A 21,028-nucleotide genomic window follows, 5' to 3' on the forward strand; every position below is an offset into this window, starting at 1 on the left:
TTCGGGCACACAGTGAGAAATGCTGTTAGTCATTTTTCAAACACAATGTGTGTTCAAATTTTAATGAGGTGATGCGGTCACTGTGTGATGATAATAAAAGGAAAAAAAACTGTGAGTCATAAACAGTTTAACATGTAGAGCTGCAGGATCATTTTCACAGTTCAGGTCAAAAATGCATCATGTTTTAGCCCTAAATTAGACAGAAAACTCAGAAATGTCATCATTAAAACAATATAAACTTTCTGCTATTGCTAAAATAAGTGAAACACCTGTTTTCTCTTTGGCTGCTTGTTGCTGATAAAAAAAAAAAAAGACTTAAAACAACAACAACAAAAAAAAAAAGATAAGGTACCTTCAAAACTGACAAAAATAGCAAGAGTGAACTTACTAATTGTGCTATTATATTACTTTTCTGTACACTTCAATTTCAAATATTTATATTTGTCTTTGCAGAGAAAAGTCTAACCCCAGGTATGTACTTGGTGCGTACTGATCCGGCTGCACCACAGTTTTGCTCCGTCCTGTGTACGGCGTGCTACCCCACCGGGAGTGTTTCAGAAGTACACGCAGTGTACTCTGAGCAAGCACTCCACCTTTTAAATTAAGTTGTACTCTTAATATAATAATTATGGCAGCCCAATCAAATTCGAATGAGTGCCTTTAGACTACTGTAATTACTGTAGTAGCAGCACAACTGAATGGCCTGATTTTCTTGCTCAAATTTAATTGATTTGGTCATTTTACTTTATATATATGCTTCTACTGTGGGTCAGTAGGCTACGTAGTTAAATAGTCTCTTTATTTATCTGTTGTTTTTCATGTTTATTGATGGAATACAATTGTCTTTTAAGTGCAGTGCACCCAGTGGAATCAAGGGATAACTGACCAACAACCTCCAGCTAACTAACAAATGGGATAAAAAAAAGTATGTTTCTGCTATAACAATTTTATGTTCCCATTATTCTTATTTTCCTGTCAAATACTGAGCATTTCTAAACTTCTAGGATCATCTGATATTGAATCATTACAACCCAAAAAGTCGGTAGGTAGGTATTGGAGAGTTTCTGGCTTTTTATTTCGTACAAACCTGTAGTTTTTTGAGCTGCCTGTTGACAGAGGTGAGGTCCTGTCCCTGGTCTACGTAAGCCAGTTGACCCTCCAGCTGGCCCAGTCTCTGGTCCAGGCTTTCATAGCTCTGTACCAGCAGGTCAGCCCTGTTGGCCTCGAAGAGCTGTCGCGCTTTGGCCTGAGTGGTGCTCTCCAGATCCTGCCAGCACTCCCTGATCTCCTCCAGCTTCCTCCGCACCACCGGACTAAGCTCTGGTTTCTCCTGGATCAGCTGCTGGCCCTCCTGGAATAAAGAGGAGAAGGGAGGGACACAGAAAGAGAGGTGAGATACACTAAGACCTGTAGATGTTTTTAAATATGTAGTTTAACATGTAGAGCAGAGTAAAAAAGCACAAGTAACACTTCCGGTAAAAACTGGAAACAAAAGGCACTTGATTGAAATTTGTGCCATTATCACCAAACTATATTAAACCTGTTATGATAATAAGGTAATTCAATGAGAAAATGACCACCTTAATAAATGAATCTAAATTTGAATTACATTTTTCATGCCCTAACTACTTAAACTCATGATTTTTTTAAATTAACAAATTGTTTGGTCAACTATAGGTGGAAAATCACAGTGAAGCTGACCTTTGAACTTTTGGATATCAAAATCAGTTTTATTGTCACTTGCCAATGTACACTCACAAGCAAAATGCTTCTAAACATCTAAACACAACAATGGTAATAAATATAATAAACTGCCTAACAAAGATAGCAAATATTCTCTGGATCTCATGTTGGGATAATTATGTGCAGACACTGTGGAACTAGGTTAGGACATATGTGTATATGTATGTGTATATGTATGTCTGTGTGTGTGAAGAGATTAAACCTTGCCGCTTCATAAATTACCTCATACTCCCCTTCCCCCCCCCTCTCTCTCTCTGTATCCTCTCTCTTTTTCACACACCACACACACACACACACACACACACACACACACACACACACACACACACACACACACACACACACACACACACACACACACACACACACACACACACACACACACTAATCCTTATGTACACCTGCTCCCTCCCTTTTTCCCTCCACAGTGAAAACCTTCCCCCATCCAATTGTAATTCACAGTCTGTGTGTTTGTGTGTGTGAAAGAGAGCTGGAGAAAGAAAACAAAGACAAAAACAAACAAAGAAAAAAAAATAAAAAAAATATCTGAAAGAAAAATAGACATAAAAAAATGTAAAAACTGTATCAATCTTACTTACATTAACATTTAGCATCTGTTTTTATTTTTAAAAAGACACTGAATTTATGTGGCAGTATGACTTCCATTTGTCTGTACATATGAAAAAACTTCTATTAATGTATATATATTATATTAAATATTCCAAAAAATCAAGTGTTGCAGCCATGCTTCTTGTACAGGTGAAAGTTGCTCAATAATACTAAATATTCATAATTAAATGACCAACAATACATTTTTAAGTGTGTGTGTGTTATTTGTTAAGAGTTCAACACTCAAAACCTGCTTCATTAGGAGTGTGTGGTTGTGGATTTTTGAGCACATGTGATTGACAGTCGCCTGTTAGTGTTAATGTTAGCAAACATACCGCTCAGTTCATTTTAAAACTATGTTTAAGTAGGACGTGGTCACTCACAGTAAGAAGTTGATTTAAACTCTAATGTGTTTAAGGTGTGGCCATAAAAACTGAATGATGAGTCCTGTTTTAACATCATACTTGAGTGTAATTCAAATATAACTGATCCTAACAAAAGTCACAATCAATTAACAGCACATTTTGAGAGAATCACTGCAGGTTATTTATGATATTGTGTAACAGAAGCTGACATTTTAATAGATTTTGAAACATGAATAACAAAATAGAAAGTTATTGGCTTGTATGACTAGAAATGTAATATTTGGATCCATTTTTCTGTCAAAAGCTACATTTTGCAGCATTTGGTGCTTGGCAGGTGGTAATTTCACATTCTGCCAAGAAATTTCACCAAAATGGATAAAAAACAAAAACTTTGAGCAGTGACTCATCATCATCCATCCGCATCTCTCGTCTGAGTCACTCAGGTTATCATAAAATCTGCAGACATACAGAGCGGCCCAGTGACTGGAAACTGGATCCCACTGAGGTGATAAAATGCTTTTCTGATGCAAAATCCCAGATAAGCTGCAGTGACATCTTTGGGATTTACAGGCAGTTCCAAGTTGTGAATGTGAGTAAATGTATAAAAACATGTCAAGTCAAATAAAGTAATACTAGTAACATCACAGAAATCTGCAAAGGCCGAAAATTCACCTCAGAAGCTCTTTATTATAGTGAATAGAACTGCTTTACTGTGAAAATACAGTGTCATTCATTACAAAATATATCTTCATTTATGGAAGGACTTTTCTTTGCTTACATTAAATACCAGAATATACAGTATCACACATTACAATATATAATATTATGTAAAGTATATTATTTTTCTTTCAATGAGATACTGTGTATGTAGTTTGGTATTTACCATATAGGAAGGAGACTGTATATGATAACAATTACAATACATACAATCATTTCTGCTATTTTGCATGTCCTCCTGAAAAAAAGTGTCCTATTTGTTTTGTTTTTTGTAATTTCATCATCATTATTATTATCATTATTATTATTATCATAATCATTATTATTATTATCATTATTATTATCATCATCATCATCATCATCATCATCATCATCATCATCATTATTATTATGATTATTATTATCATCATCATTATTATGATTATTAGTAGTAGTAGTATTATTAGTATTATTAGAATTATTAGTATTATCATCATTATTGTTTTACATCATTTATATTTAAGGCTTAAAAAAATCTTACAATTTAGACTTTTTGAAATTTATTCTTTACAAATTTTACCGTGTAGTGATGCTTAATATATAGCAATATAATAATAAACAGCATTTAATATATTCCACAATATCTTAAATATATAATAAAATACTGTGAAATATTGAATATTCATGTATGGAAAATATATTTCTATTGCATAAATGACACAACCCTAACCCTGTCAAGTCAAGGTTAGAATTATAATAATTAAAAAATCAAACACTATTGTCTTAAACTTACAAACCTGCTGCACCTTTATTCTCCTGTTTTTATCTGTCTTACTCTATTTTAGTTTAATTTCCAATTTAACACTTAATTGTATTTAAATGTCTTATTTTGCTGTGTGTTGCTTTTATATTCTGTTCTGATACATTTTATGTTCATGTAAAACACTTTCAATTGCCTCTTTGTTGAAACGTACTCCATACTTATAAAGTATAGTAAAGCAAACTGGAGATGCCTGATGTGATGAACTGAGGTGATGAACTGGTATTTCCTAGGTGTAAATGTGTATACATACTGTTAATAAACATATATAGAACATAGAGAGGAATTACAAGCAGGCTTTCACCACACCACTCACTGTCCTGTAATAGTGTTAGTGCGTTACGTCAGCTGATGGAGCGCTTCTGAGTAGGAGCGCTGCGTGGGCTCGAGCAGCTTCACCCACAGGCTCTCTGCACTCATACAGTACATGCTCAGCTCAAAGAGGATCACATATTCCACTGCACATACAAACAGTATCTGCAAAGAAATCCCACAGAAACCTGATCCCAAACCATCATGAAGGAAAATCCATGTCCGACACATACGGCGACTTCTGTAGTTTCTTTTATTTTTTTATGGTAAATGTACTGCTGACACTCACTGCTGATGACATTAGACATTTTCTTAATTTTCTGTTAATACAGTTCCTGTTTCTTAAGAGGGGGCTCAACTTTGCCTGCTCATCTAGTAGTAGATATATGTTGCTTTAAATACCTCTATTAAAAAATGAAGATAAATAACAATTGAGACTGTAACTTCTGCTCTTATTCCTATATTTGTTACTGCTATTTTATTTATTTGATTTTTTTCTCTCTTTTTCCCCTTTTATGTGTCTCACTATCTTCTCGCTGAGGTACATTTTTTCCACCACATTTCTCATATTACACTAAGTGATTATATGTTATGACTGAAGATGCGTCAAATACATAAGCTGAAAGGTAAAGTGAAGATGGGCCCTGAAGACTGAGGACTGAGTGACAACGCTGCAGTGATGCTAACGGTAACAGCTGAGAGCATCCTTCCTCACTCTGCTGCCTGGTCTGTACATCACAGCAGACATCTGCTCCTGAGTGTCACTGCTCACACTCCGCTGGTCGCTGCGTGTCTGTCAGGATGAGGCCACCGCTGCTACGGTGTCAATATTTACTCTACGTGTGAAAAAAAATCAAACAGTGAACGCTACTCAGCAGAGCTCTCACTGTTTAAATGAATAACTGGTGACATGTTTTAGATTGAAGCTAGTTTCTGTGAATAGTGTAGAGGCTCTTATTGTTCTGAACACTAAGGGCCCTAAGTGGTACTCTGCTCTTTTGAGGGAGAAGTCCTTTAGTGTACAGGAAGTGATGCATGTGATGGCACTGCAGGCTACAGCAGCAACAAAAGCTACAATCATCCTCATGATTTCGTTTATTAAATGATGTATTATTTGCCCTATATGGCAACTATTAGCTATATTCTTTGACATACAACTCATGGTGTGATTTCCTATGCTAGCATGTCCAAGACAAAAAAGAGAAAATTATTAGACTGTATTCTGTGACAACATTGCATTTATGTTATGCATTTATTGTGTCAGTATTTTAGAGACCACTCTGCAAAAAAAATCACATATCAGGGGAGCTCATATCTTATTGAGGAGAGCTAAGCTCCCGCCCGGCTCCCCTGTAGTTGAAACACTGACCCGTTCATTAAATTACCCTTCTGAATCCATAATCATGATGACATTACTCTGTTTGCAAAAGTATTAGGCTACTTTAGTATAAAGTAGTAGGCTATTTAACAATTTAGGTAGATACATCAGTCATTTAAGTTGACAATTGAAACTATGATATAATGCAAGCTTAGTATAATATAATAATATATAAATATTAGCAGCTAAAACTACACAGCGACTTGTCCACAGTTACTTTCCACAATAACAAACTGAAACTTTAGTAATTCCTTTTATTCATTTAATTGAAATATTGCTGATCGAAGTTATAGTTTAGCTCCATGGCTGACGACCCTAGCGAGATGTTTTTGGCATCTAATTCATGTTAAATCATTTTTGTTTTTATTTCTGTGACAGTGCGCACAACAGCTGAGACAGCGTTCACAGCACGGGTCATTCTTCCTCATTCTTTGTCTTTCTCTGGACTTACACCTACACACTAAATAATAATATGTGTTTCTGTTGATCTATTTCTGAGAGCAGGACGTCAAAAGTTTTGCTTTTCTAGTCTTTCATTTTCATGAATGGAGCTTCTCTACAACCTCCGGTCGCCTGACCTTATGGTATTTTTGGGGTTGAATTTGTGTTAATTTAATATTCTCGGGAACATTTAGAACAGGTGGGATTCATCATGTTTACGAAGGTCATTTACGACTGTTTCCTGGTGATACGAGTGTTTGATGAATCCAACATGGCACACTTGTAAAGGTCCATCTCACGAAAAAAGTAAGACAAATTTAAGAAAAAAAAAAGATGTTCTTACATCTGGCCCATTGTGTGCTACTTCACTAAAACCTACAAACAGTACGAGATCTTAAATTTTGTGTAAAAAGACAAAAACTGTTATGGGCTATTGTTAAAACTAAACATTCTGTTTGTTTGTCCATCTTGCTGGAATCAGCAGTCTACTGAATTTATATACACTGCAGAATACATGACGCTGAAAATGGATATAAAAACCAACACATTTGGCTCTAAACGCTCCTGATGTGCAGACAGGCCAGTCAAAGCAGAGCTCTCTTTGAAGGATAAAAGAGTCTTAACAGCAGGATTGCAGCGCAGGCAGAAGATACTGTACAGCCGCAGAGTGAGATGTATTCAGGTCAGAATCAGCAGGTACATACTGACACAGTTACAGTAGATTACTTGCAGCAACCAATTAAAAGATACACTAAGAGAGCTCCAGTTAGTGGTTAGAAAGTTTGTGTTTTGAATGAGGAGCCCAATTTTTATTTAAAGAAGTCTACATGTGACCAGGTGAAGGTGTTTTAGGTTTTCTTTGATTGAACCAACATGTTGGATATGAAGTTGTTAAATACTAGAAAATAATCTCTTTGGTGTCTTCAGTAAAAAAAAAACTGCATGGTCGGGATTTACGTAATAGTCAGTGCTGGAGCAGATTAACTGTCCAATTAAATGTGGATAATATATAATACATAGTAGGCCTTCAGCTCTCTGTGTGTGGATTTATAATTCACTACTGAACCACTATGGATTCAGCTGTTGCAGCAACATCATAAAAAAGTGTCTTCAGTCACTGTCTCAAAACACATACTTCTGTTAGTACACTGTACACACTTCAATTTTCCAAAAAAAGGTCAAATTCAGGATGTTATTCTATTTAATGGTTCATTTATTGGCAGTCTTGCAGGGCATTTAGTATGAAGCAGCACAGGCATATATTGTGAGTGAATCTGTGAGTTTCCAAATCTCCAAATACTATATGTACATATTTTACTAGTTTGTCAGGAACACTGTGACTCAAATCACATACTGTGTTAGTGCACTTCTGTGTAGTACACTGTGTATTCTATGTATTTACTTGTGTAGTGCGCATATTTCAACTGGTTAGTGTCTCTAATCAAATACAGCTGTTGCACATTTACTGGAAATAATGATTAACCAGTTTGCAAGTTAGCAGACTGCTAAATAAACCCAATAAACCTACTGATGGCTTATACTGTATGTGACAACAGTATAGTGATGCTTAGTGCAAAAAACACATGTATAATTTACATTTATATAATGCAGCGATGTTCACTGTAGTTACAACCAGGGCCAGACCGATACTGGATTTCTGGGGCTGATTCCTATACCAATATTAAGGAGTAAAAAAATTCTATATTGATACGTCAGCCAATAATCTTATATGTAAAGAATATATACATAAACATACTTTTTTTGCAGGGATCCCTTAAAAACACTTATGACAAAAATATGTGGCTGTGATATTTTAGCGTTAAACAATAAACCTTCGACTGAAACAGTAAAACTTCGATGTGAATTTCATAATTGTACATAACTATAACTAAATACCAAAAAGACATGTAAGTATATACTAAACTTGAACTTGAATGTGGCCTATATAACTAAAAATCAGCACATATGTGATTATGTATCGATATATAGGCTATTATTAAAACGTCCTCCACTGCTATTTCCAGTTTAAAAAATGGTCCCTTTCCTTCTTCTATGAAGCCAATATGGTGACCACTGAGGGCGAGAAGCGTCCATAGTTACACACTTGACTTTTCGACTGTTTTGAGTGCACCATCCACGTATCGATTGCACTGCATTTTTTCCATTTTTCTTAGTTTGAACGCACTTATGCACTCAAGATATTAAGTGTGAGTAGAGAAGTAGGAGATTTTAGACACAGCACGTGTGTTCAGTTATATCCCAAACTGCAGCAGCATTCAGACTGAAAGCTACTCCAACCCTAAAATAACTTCTGATCGTCTGTTTTTAAATCACAGGTACACAACCTGACTTTGACCTTCTGTTCGTTGTCTCATATCAGTCGACTTCTATGAGCTTTACTGGAACAAATACTGCAGTAACAGTGTTCCCAAAATATCTTAAACAAATCTGGAATTGATTGAAAGAATACAAATATAACTGCATAGATGTCTGTCTCAGTTTACTGTCCGCTCTCAGTGAGACTGCTGATATCACCACTGCTCCATTGATGTTCTCACTGCACACTCCTACACACACTTCCTCATATATTGCAGAGCCAACACAAAACTATAGGTCACAGCTTAATGGACGCAGTGATGTGAGTCAGGCAGTTTCATATGTAGTATGCATTGAAACTGAAATAACAGTGGTACTAATATGCATACATCTTTTAGGTTTTGACAACTCAATTTGCAGCAGATGTCATTATTATTATACCATTATTATTGGTGTACAGGATCTCTTTCTCCTCAGACTTCCTCCGTTTTTTTCCAAGTTCAAGTTTTTTTGGGGGGGAAGTTTTTCCTTGTTCCAAATGAGGGTCTTCATGTTAAGGATGTTGTGTGCTGTACAGATAGCACAGATTTAAAGCTCTGCTTGTAAATGTGTGATTTGTATTATTGGGCTGCATAGTGCAAATAAAACATGACTTGACTTCAAATATATTAACAACTATTGGATGGATTGCCATGAAAATTGTTGCAGATATTCATATTGCAAAAAGGATGAAGACTAACTTTGTTGATCTTGTTGAGCGTTGTTCATCTAGTGGAACCAACAGATCCAAAGAACAATGTCCAACACATCAGGTTAAGACAAAGTATCTCCCATCTGGCTCAGCTGTACATTCAGATGAATATGTTATCATGGGAGTGCCTCGATAGCCAAGCAAGGACCCTTCATTGCATTACGTTCCCCTATCTTTCTCACTCCATTTCCTGTCCAACTCTATACCAGCTACTATTGAATAAGGCAAAAATGACAATGTTAACATGCTAAAATAAACTGAGTGACTTGTATTTAAAGTGTTAGCAAGCCCATGTGCTATGACATATTGGCATGTTAACATGTACAGATCTAAAAGTTAACATACATGTCCACATATTAAATCTAGACATGACAACATAACGCTAAGATTAACTGTGTTAGTATCAGTTTTAAGCACAGTTGAGCCAAAGTAAAGATATTGCTGACAAAGTTCAGCTTAAACTGATTACAAGAGAGTGTAAAGCTGAGTCTGACAAGCTGTGGCTTATATATATATATATCTAAAAATGCCAACTGGACATGAATAGAGGATTTAGGAAAACAGAATAGTTTTCAATAGTCTATTAATCTGTTTGCTGGGGAGAGCGAGTGATTGTAGGATCAGGACAGCAGAGGATGAGACTAATACTGAGAGTTAATGAGGCCAATTAATTATCAGGCATAATAGGAGAGAAGGGGACAGGAATCAAAAGCCCACTGGGTTTAGGCTGACAACTGCATGTGGAAGAAACACTAACACACACACACACACAAACACAATCTGCTGCAACTGAGGCAAATCAAACCGCAGTTTCCAAAGTACTTTGTCTGAATCACTGCAGAGTGAAATTACAGACATTACAGGATGACTACAACATCTTCTAAATGTATACAGACTAATGTTACATTGATTTTTTTTTGAGTGAAAAGAAAAAGTTGCTGCACAAAAAGTATCCTTGAATCTTTATTTTTGGAGATTTAGTTTCACTCAGATCATTCATTCAATCATAAACTTTATTTAAGATAAATTGATTTCTACTTATTTACACTGATTGGTTTATTTTGGCCCTGTTAAAGAAACCTAGTCATCCTGCAGCGACAGTTATTGATTAAACAATGTGCTGCACATTCAGAGCACTGCAAACCTCAGCTCATTAGATTTGGCCACGTTACACTTCACTACATTTACACCGACAGATGTAGGCTGAATCTCAATACTCCAAAGCAGCACTCTTTTGGTCTGTGTCTTACGTAACTTCCTGTTATCTACATATTTCCTGTCCCCGTGACTGAAAGGACAGAGATGAGGGAGGGAAAGAGGAATGACCTTCAGACACAGGAGCTGTACGACGGGAGGAGGAAAGACAAGGGGAGAGAGAGGACAGAGAGGGTGATTGGACAGCTGTTGCCTGGCAACCCCTGCAAGCACAGGAAAGAGGAGACAACTCTCCAGCTGCCGCCGGCCGCTTGACGTCAGCAGAGGACATGACAGTACACGAGCTGCATTATAATCATCCAAAAAACACCTCATCTGATGGAGGAGTTCCCCTGTCATACACACTCACCTAAACACTGAAGGAGAAACGTGGGTTTTTTTGCACAGTCACATCATTAAAGTCATTTCAGATTCAAACATGATGTCCAGTATGATGGCACCACTCTGTAGCTGAATACTGACAACTACAGACGTCTTCCTTAAAATACTCAGTCAACATCATGATGCCTTTTGTCAGGGGATCAGGGGGGTATTCCAGGTAGGAGGTTCAACAAACTCTGAGTCTAACCCTGAACTCTGAGTTGACTTACTCTGAGATGGGAAGTATCCGGTTCCAGAACAGCTGATCTGAATTAGTTCAATCAACTCTGAGTATGTTAACTTTGAGTTTGGCGCGTGCGCAACCACTATAGAAAGCCATCGTCTATGGAGCCCCGATACCTTGATTCACCATGGCAACTATTGAGAAAAAAAGATCGAGTTACGTCACCTCACTGGAGCAGGAGCTCCCCCTGCAGGCCTGTGGCGATTATGATCATATATTTCACAAAAAGTAACATCGCTGCAGGCGCTAAGGAGAGAGAAGCAGCATGGGAGAAACTTCCTGCCTGGGTCAATGCTTAAGTTTTAATGCACCACTCCACTGACTTAACTTATGTCACTTAAAATTGTAGAATACAGGTGAAAAAGTGGTGTAATGTATTTAAAAGCAGCTAAAAATGAAATTAAAAAAGATAATGTGTAGTATAGATGTAGTATAGAAGTTAGTTTCTCCACCCTCTTCCCCAGCTGGCCCTCATCATCATCATCATCATCATCATGTTCAGCCTCCAAATCAGTTTCCCTTTCATATGCTGCCCTTCTTCAGTTGCTACCTGTTTTGTTCTGCTTAAAACTCCCTAATTGCAAAAGGGGTTTTTTTTTGGACCTTCCTACTTCAGTTTTGTTAGTAGCCTGGTTTTTTGTTTTGTCTTAATAAACTTTGGTTTTGGACACTTGATTTCACTCTAATTCATGCCTTTGGGTTCAGCGCCTTCTGGGACATTACAGCCTTTTATGTTTTAATGTAAAGCACTTTGAATTACTTTGTTGTTAAAATGTGCTACACAAATAAACTGAAAATTGGACTATGGATTGTTAACAGCAGATTTTTTTTAGCTTATAGGAAGCCGCAGTTAATTGTAGAGCTGCATTCATTCATTTTCCAAACCTCTTATCCTCTAGAGCGTTGCAATCCCAGCTGTCACTGGGCGAGAGGCGGGGTACACCCTGGACAGGTCTAACTACGGGCAATTTAGAGTGACCAATTAACCTAAGTTGCATGTTTTTGGTGTGTGGGAGGAAGCTGGAGTACCCAAAGAGAATCCACTCAAGCAAAGGGAGAACATGCAAACACAACACCGAAGGGCCCCTGTCAGCCCTAATTAATTTTTCTAAATTGAGGGGGGAAAAAAACTAAAGTTCTGCGGTTTCAGCATTTAAAATGTGATTTTCTTTTCCCTGGTTTCTTAAGTCCTCTGTTTCTCTATGTAAACTGTATATTTTTTGGGTTATGAACCATTGGTCAGCACATAATAGGTTACATCTTTGATTTCAGGAAACAGTGATAAACATTTTTCACAAATTTCTGACATTTTATAGACAAATAAGTTGTTGACCTGCCTGGGGACTACAAATGAAAACAATCCTCTTGGCTAACTCTGACACATTTACATTGTGGTGTAAACTAAAATGTTGTGTACTGTTACTGCCAAATAAACCTTAAATGAATAAACTTTTTCACCATTATTCTCTACTGTAAAATTGTATGCATCATCATTTCTATCAACTGTCAGATGCATAATTTCATTCATTCAATGCACGTCGTGGATGTCAGACATCCTAACTGTAGAAATACAGAACTTGCACTTTTGGTGTAAAAGTCTTGTGAGGATACAGTCACATCTATTGTGCATTCTTAGTATTTGTATCTCAAAGGCACAGCATACAAATAGTTTGCTTCATTTTTGTTTTTACTTTCTAGAAGTAAAGCATGATGAATTTTGTGTTTTCTGTAGCATCCCTACATGTTAAAAAAATGTCATAATGTGTTAATAAAAGCACAAATTGCTGGATGTGAGCATTATTCAGTCTGTAGTTTGTCCTAATGTCCTATTGCTTTACATTAGATGTTAGTCAAATCAGGTGCAGCAGTCTTCTTAAACCAGTAAAACACTGATCTGGCTGTTTCCTAAAGTTGTACTATAAAACACTGTACTCCTGGAGGTTCAAGACATTTTCAGGTTTCTTTCAGGTGAGACCAACCAGAGTTTAAATGAAAATATGAAAGCCCTTTCTCCTATGAACAGTCTTAATTAGTTCCTTAATTAATGTCATAAAGGTTTGCTTTTGACCCTGATGTTAGACTTTGTTAGGCCAGTCTAGAGACTCTGGAGAGCTGATATCTGCCTTTAGGTTTAAGGACGCTGCTGAGTAAAGGGGAAAGGCGGAGAGTTTTAAGAAACATTGATGTAAAAAGTGCATTTAATGAAGAAGGAGTGGATTGTCATCTATATCCACCGCAGACTCTTTTAAAACCATTTAAGCAGAACAGAGCAGGTAATTATTCATTTTTCTGCACACTGTATACATGTGCTGTACACACTGAAATACAGATATGCTCACAGATGGCTGAAGCTACCCTAAAAACAGGCGATGTGCTTCAAAGAGTCCTTCATGGCAGAGAGGAGAGAGGGGGTTTGTACCTAATTACAGAAATAGACTCTCAGAGGGCACAAGCAGAGAGACGCAACCAGGACACGAGAAGAAGCAGAGTGTTTGCAACAGGAGCACAATCAGCACCACAATACTCTAAACCAGGGATCCTCAAACAGCGGACTCCGGTCCGCATCTGGACTGCAGGACAACTATCTGCGGACCCTGGTCTAATCTTAAAAAAAGATAAATCTTGCATAAAATATTATTATTATTAAATGTGAGTGTTCGCGCGAGTCGGAATAATCTGTTTTATCGCTGGTATATATATATATATATATATATTTATATATATATATGAATTATATTGACACTCCTACTGCCCAAATGCAGGCAGGTATGGTGTGTGTGTTTGTACACACTGTGTTGTGTGCTAACCAGGCAGGGAGTTCTGGTCCTCTGAAATGCAGCCAACGCGGAAGTAATTTAGAACTGCATTCTATCAAAAGGCCACCAGGGGGCGACTGTTTTGGTGTCAAAAGGACTTCTGTCTCTATACAAGTCAATGGAGAATTCACCAACTTCTCACTTGATTTCTAACCTCAGTAAACGTTTCCAAAATGTGTTTATGGTCTCCATCGCTATTTTAAAGCCTTCTTCAATGCAGTATGATGTTCATTTGTGGAATTTTGGCCTCTCTGATTTTATATTTGACGATAAAGCAGGGTATGCATTAGGGCGTGGCTAAGTCCTGATTGACAGGTTGATTGACCAATGTCCTCAAGACATCTTGAAATTTTCAAGATGGCGCTGCCTAGATTCGAAACTATTGGCTTCCGAGCAGCAGTCCACAAACCAATGGGTGACGTCATGGATGTTACGTCCATTTCTTTTATACAGTCTATGGTGCTAACACAGAAGCTCTGTGCTACTCTCTGCTTACATCTACTGTTACACTTGATACTGACTAGTAAGATGTACTTAATACTGCAACAGTAAAAGGTACTTAGTTAGTGTTAGTGCAATTCTCGAAACCAGAATATGATCAGGGTGACTTTTGAACACTGGAAATAAATTGTGTACTCATCCTGGCAGCAGCCCCGTGGCATTCAAAATTTCCCCTGGAATTTTCTAGTTAAAAATGCTGCACTGATATAATTCATATTTGGACTTCTGCTACAGCACAGTTCAAAGGGACAGAACAATATTTTTAAATCCTCAGTATTGCCACGGTAAGATGCCAAATACTATTAATGTTTTCTCTCTCTCCAAAAAATAAATAAAACTCATAGGTTGCTAGGCAACAGCCACCGAGCAGGCATGCGGGGTGAACGTGGCTGCCATGTACGACTTCAGAAGTGAAACTCTGTCTATCTGCCAACAGCTAGACGACCTGGTGTGACTACAGTCTGCTACTGAGGAGAGGAGACCAGGACCGGGCTATGAGACTGTGAGCTGGGACCATTACTAGCAGAATACACATTACAAAAACACACATGTACACTGCTGTATTTGTGCTCACATTAGTATAATATATTCACTAACTCTTGCTCTTAACCCTACCCATTTAATCCTAAATTTTATGCTACAAATGTCTTCTTAGTCCTTCACTGCACCGAGATGTTCCTTTCTTGAATTAAAAATGCTGTCTCAGCCTTTGTTTCCTCAGTGTTCAGCACCAGCACTTCTAGACCACAAAGGACTGTAGTATATTTGATAAAAGTAGAACAAACCCATAGAAACACAATGTACATACATGTGTAGTTTCTACTAATTGATAGATGGGTGATGCCTAATTGAACAGACTTATGAATTGAGGCTATATGATTAAAAGAAATCAATGTAAACAGGCTCAACAGTATCTGTGCACAATGTGACTGTGTACAATGTAAGTGTTTAGGCTCTTGCAGTGTAATCAAGACTTAATATTATTATTTTAAACTCTTTAAACAAAGCATATCCATCATATCACTATTTATTTTGAATATCGCAAAATGAAAATCTTTTGACAAGATTTGAGTAGGTTTAGTTTTTGTACTGTCAGCCAAATTACAGTCTTTCATCTGATGATAAAAACAAAGAGTAATATTCTGATATTTGTGGGCGTAAAAACAATAATGACGAACCTTTCTATACATGAGAGCAACAGCAAAGAGGTAGCTTTTTGAAAAAAATCTTCTCTTTTTTGTTTTTGTTTGCCATACAGTATATTTCTCACCTTCACATTTAAAAACACATCAATATTTGCAGAAAAAAACATCCAGAAAATGCAGTGTTTCTCCCCCTCCTCCTCCTCTCTTCTGTCACTGTCACTCTTTCTCACTTCCTCCTTCCACTGTAAGCATTTTCCAGTAACCCAACTCTGCTTACAGATAAGCACATGCTCTATGAATCTATAATGAAACAGCTCTGTGCTCTCAGGTCTCGCAGTGCTGCTGTCTCTACATCATATAAACTACAGTGCATATCATTACTAGGATATACCATCAGTTGGCCAGTTTCCACACATTATAAGCCCAAGATAGAGTAATTAATGTTACCACAAACTTCCCAGTGCCCACTATAGAAGAAAAAAAAGTGCCTTGGTGAGTTCTCAGCACCAAGCAAACAATAATTAGACATGATGAGCAGCTTAGCCAGTAGTGGGTGAAGCAGCCTTCCTGTATAGCCATCAATCACAAGGTACATTTGAAGCTTTTCTGTGAAATTGACCTCAACAGAAAATCGGCTGAAAAAGAGGTTTTATAAGCATTGAGTTGAGTTGTATGGGTAATCTATTTAAATCTAGCTCTATATCTTTCATTTACTGGCTCTAGCTTCTGCACGCTGTAATTGCAAATATATTGCAAATATATTGCATTTAAGTTAATTAATAAACTATTAGTTAGTAACTTTGTATGCAATTATGTCTTACTGTATCATATCATATCATGCCAGTATCTCCACCATGACTTGCTGTATGTGCACAGACAACATGGAGCGCAGTGCTGTAACAGGGCTTCCTTCACTCTGCTCCTATCAGGGGAGTTCAGTTTCAGCCCTGGCCAGTATTAGACTGCAGAGGATGGAGCCATTACACCACAGTCTACTGTATGTGCCATCATAATGAACTATGACGTGATGCTACTCATGTTAATGGCATAAAAGCTTTATGATAATAAGGGGCTTCAGTGTAATGTCTTTTTCACCAGAAATAATTATTTTGGCTTTCCTTAGAGAGGATGTACAGCCAAGATTTGTTTCTACAGTTCACTTTATACAGATAGATTTGCAGCCTTTCGCAAGTTTAAAAAGGCTTCATTGGTGTCCATATGTCCTGTCAAAGCTCGTCCAGCAGCCACTCACTCATACTCACTTCAAATACGAGGGTAATCTCATACAATATCTAATCTTAACAATAATAATTGCCACCACCTGTGTATGTGACTTGATGACCTGATACAGTATCAGCAGGTCATGAAGCAAGCATGAAAGTGAATTACATCCTGCTATTACTGACATTAACATACGTCTTGGGTATCCAATCACAAGCGGACTGCACTAAATACAAAATGATCATTCAAACCACTTGCAGAGGTGGGATGCACTTCAACCACATATCTCTTGTTGCTTGTCTGATTGATGTAATAACTGTGAGCGGGGCTGTTTGACATCACTGTAGAAGTGATGTGGGTAGCGACAAAATCTGGACACACGTGGTCAGCTCGAGATGCATAATAGAGACAGGTGTGAACATAAATGTGACTCGGCTGTCCTCTTGTGATCGGATTACCTGAGACGCATCTTAATGCCAGGTGTAAACAGGACCTTAAGGACAAATCTAGCTCTAGCATCAGTTAGCCTCTTTTAGCTTTTTCTCCATAGTTAACTTATGGTGTATTTCAACACAAAGTGGAGCTTCAGGAGGTTACGTGTACTTTAGACCATCGCTGGGTTGTAGTTATTTACAATTAAACCCTAGACTTTATTTCATCTTTTACAGCTATACTTTCCTCTGTGCCTTTGTGTATGTACATCACAAGAAAATGAATCAATCTTTAATTATTTTGCAGAAAAAGTGTTAATGATGTTTGGGGATCATAACATTTGGCATGCAGAGTGTAAAAGACCTCTGGAAATTTCAGGCAAAGAAGTTCAACTGAAGATCCTCTCACAGGTCAAACACACATTCACACAACTCCACGTGTGATTTTGACTGAAATAGGGCCACAAATCAGCGACGAGTTGAAGGCGGCCTGAGGAAATGTGGCACTGAACTACACTTCTACTGACTAGTAACGACTTTACGCACCCAGATTCAAGTCAAGGCAGCAAATCAGAGGTGTGAACACAACAGCCCACAAAGTCAACCAGTACAAAATTGGACGTGCAGCTGGGGAAACACTGGATAACCTAATTACATCTGTGTCAAATCGAGTCTTTAGACAAGAGGCTCGTGTCCTCTATAAATCTCCTTAATATTAAACAGATCCTATCAGGGGCTCAAAGCATTGGTGAAGGTTACAGCGCTCCACTCTCTATCTAAAACCCCCTGCTTTGATTGAGTATGGCTCTTTAGTGTTTTAATACAAGCACCGACCATATAAAACAGTTCAGAATAAAACTGGCATGGGGTAATGAAAGACATTGTTTACATCAATTATGCCTGTCTGAAGGTAACAGACACAAGAGGTCACTTCTCTCTTTAAAATTATACAAATAAAACCTAACCTTCACATTTTTTATTAATCTTTCCAAACACACAAAAATACAACAATTGATTTGTGACTAAACAAGAAATCCACATTGTTCTCTCTTGCTAACCATTAGCTCAGTAACCTAGCTGGCATCAAATATGATTTAAAGTAATAACCTAACCCGTAAAAACGACTTAAAGTCTAGATGCTGCTCAAAATAATAAAGCACTTGTTAAAAACAAACTTTATGTGAAGGAAATTCAAACAAATGCAATAATGTTATGTCTCATAGCTTTGAAAGAGGTCTAATATTCAACAATTTGGTAGGTGAGGTTTCAAATTAACGAATGAGAACCAAACTTGAAAGCTGAAAAGATGCCAAATTATCTTTGTAAACTAATCTATTCTGACAGATTTCTAATGGACACAGTATATGGGAATGACCAATCCTTCTGATTATTTGTTAAGATGGTGATCTTAGTTTAAATCCCAACTCTTTATCCACCTCACTCTGAACTGTGTCAAGTGTCACCTGTAGGTTTTCACTAGTAGTTCAGAGGGCCAAAGTTCATTTAGATAACTTGTTTGTCATTACACTCGACATTTCAGAGAGGTGTTTTATCCAGTTTCAACGAGTCAAAGGTCACAAAACTCACATAACTCTCACAAACATTCTTATAATAGAAATAAAAGCACAGCAACTTACCCTCTCAATCTTATCCAGCCATTCCTTATTCTGGGCCAACTCGGCCATGAAGGCCTGATGCTTCAGCCATTTCTTATGAAGCTTCTGGGTCTCGTCTCGGCTGCTGTCCCTCGCCATCAGCATCTTTTCACACACCCAGTCCCCCAGCTGAGGGAGAGAGAGGAGAGGAGCGAAAGAGAGAGTGATGTAAATACAAGAAACAGCACATGCTGTATATACAGTACAGTACTATAAATAACTATAGGTGAGTAGAAACTGATTTGGATACATAAAAACACTCTCTTACACACTCTTACACAAAAAATGAAGCATCCTGAAGCTGTGCCTGGTTCATAAGGGAAATATATGCTAGTTTAAAATATATTATGATAATTTACACATATTTCACGTATATTACTTCAGTAGCTTCTGTTATGTGAAGAGCAGAAAATAAAAACAGGCTCATGTTCTGTAGATAAACATACACCAGCGACACATACAGTGAGAAATACAAGGTCAAACACACAGATATTAATATTTAATGTCACACAGCAGCCACATGTAGGCACACACACGTGTACCAACAAGCATGGCGGCAGGAACTCACATGTGCACACACACACACACACACACACACACACACACACACACACACACACACACACACACACACACACAACACGTCAGATCAAGACTCTCTACAGCATCAACACACATCCACACGGTACCCAACCCACAAGGCAAACACACAGTGGAAAGATGTCACTCCTTCCCTGACAGCATCAACAACATATTGAGGTCAGCATCAGCACCCTCATCTCTCTCCAGTATCAACATCCTTACACCTGCACGCAAAATTTCCACTTGCACTTTCATCCCTCTCTCTCCAAACACCAATGACTTCTTTTTTTCTTTTGTTTTTTTTACCGACGGCGTTTAACAGGAGCAGCCTGCGGGGTTGTGGCAGCTGCAGGCAGCCGCTGCTGGTATCCACATCCTTGTTGTCGTCGGCCGTCACACACATGCAAAGACGCTCCTCAACCGCAGAGCCAGATGGAGAGAGCCAGACAGAAAGATAAGACGCCTTCAGGGAGAGCCAAGCACGAGGCAGCCACACAAAAGGAGGAAAACACTGGAAGCTAAATACCAACAACGATACTGGATGCTGAGGAGACAGACTGGAGACATAAAAAACTGAGGCTGCGCTCTCTTCTCTTTCTCTTCGCTCTCTCACACTCTCTTTCTCGCTGGTTGCTGAGAACTTGCTGTACGCTCAACCGTAGAGGAGAGGGGAGGGGAGGGGGGCGGAGGCATATCACTGACGAACGAGAGAGCAAGAATAAGAATGACTGAAAGGAGAAGAAGAAGAAGAAAAAGAAGAAAAAAAATCCTCCTCCCCAAAACAATAAAATGGCAGGCAGCCGAGCCGGTGCACAAGCACGCCCCCCCCTCTCTTCTGTAACCTCACAGCTTCAGTGAGCGGGCGAGTGAGTGAGGCAGGTTGAGGAGGAGAGATGGAGCAGAGGAGAGGGAGGAGCAAAAGACTGGGATTGGGATTTTTTAGGGGGCAGGGATGCAGGCAGCGCCTCAAGGCTCACCAGTCACGGCTAATGATGCTGAGCTGGAGGTGGAGATGGAGAGAGGAGGGAGGGGGTGTAGTGTGGGCTTTAAATGTGTCAAAGCAGAGGGGATGTATGAGGAAGGACTGAAAAACAGATGATTTTTCCCCCCCTGCTCTTTTCAAGGATTGAAACACGCCGGTTTTCTACTCAACAACCGAGCTCACGACTCCTCTCGCAGCTACTTTTGTTTTATCCTCCTGCGCTACATCCATCGCCCCCTTTACCATCCCTCTCTCTTCCTCTCTGCAGCAGTCCCGAGCAGCTGCACTCTCTGTCTCCAGCTCGACTGACGCTGCTGCAGTGGTAAAGCAGAGACAGAGAGAGAGAGAGAGAGAGAAACAGTGTAGGTTTGGACAGTAAAAGAAAAGAAAGGAGGGGTGGTAGTGGAAAGAAAGAGCAGTGCTTTATCCTGAATGATGTATTTGT

General features: G+C 38.3%; 1 protein-coding gene across 1 annotated transcript in view; it reads right to left on the minus strand.

Moving 5' to 3' along the window:
- LOC128359847 (spectrin beta chain, non-erythrocytic 4-like) overlaps window positions 1-21,028 on the minus strand; it is a 73,789-nt gene that overhangs the window by 17,419 nt on the left and 35,342 nt on the right. Inside the window, exons 24-25 of the mRNA XM_053320168.1 lie at window positions 19,002-19,148; window positions 1,088-1,351 (exon numbers count right to left, since the gene is read on the minus strand). Of these exons, the coding sequence (XP_053176143.1) occupies window positions 1,088-1,351; window positions 19,002-19,148 (411 nt within the window). The remainder of the gene's footprint in view (window positions 1-1,087; window positions 1,352-19,001; window positions 19,149-21,028) is intronic.

This window comes from Scomber japonicus, chromosome 6, assembly GCF_027409825.1.
Source record: "Scomber japonicus isolate fScoJap1 chromosome 6, fScoJap1.pri, whole genome shotgun sequence".
Lineage (NCBI taxonomy): Eukaryota > Metazoa > Chordata > Actinopteri > Scombriformes > Scombridae > Scomber > Scomber japonicus.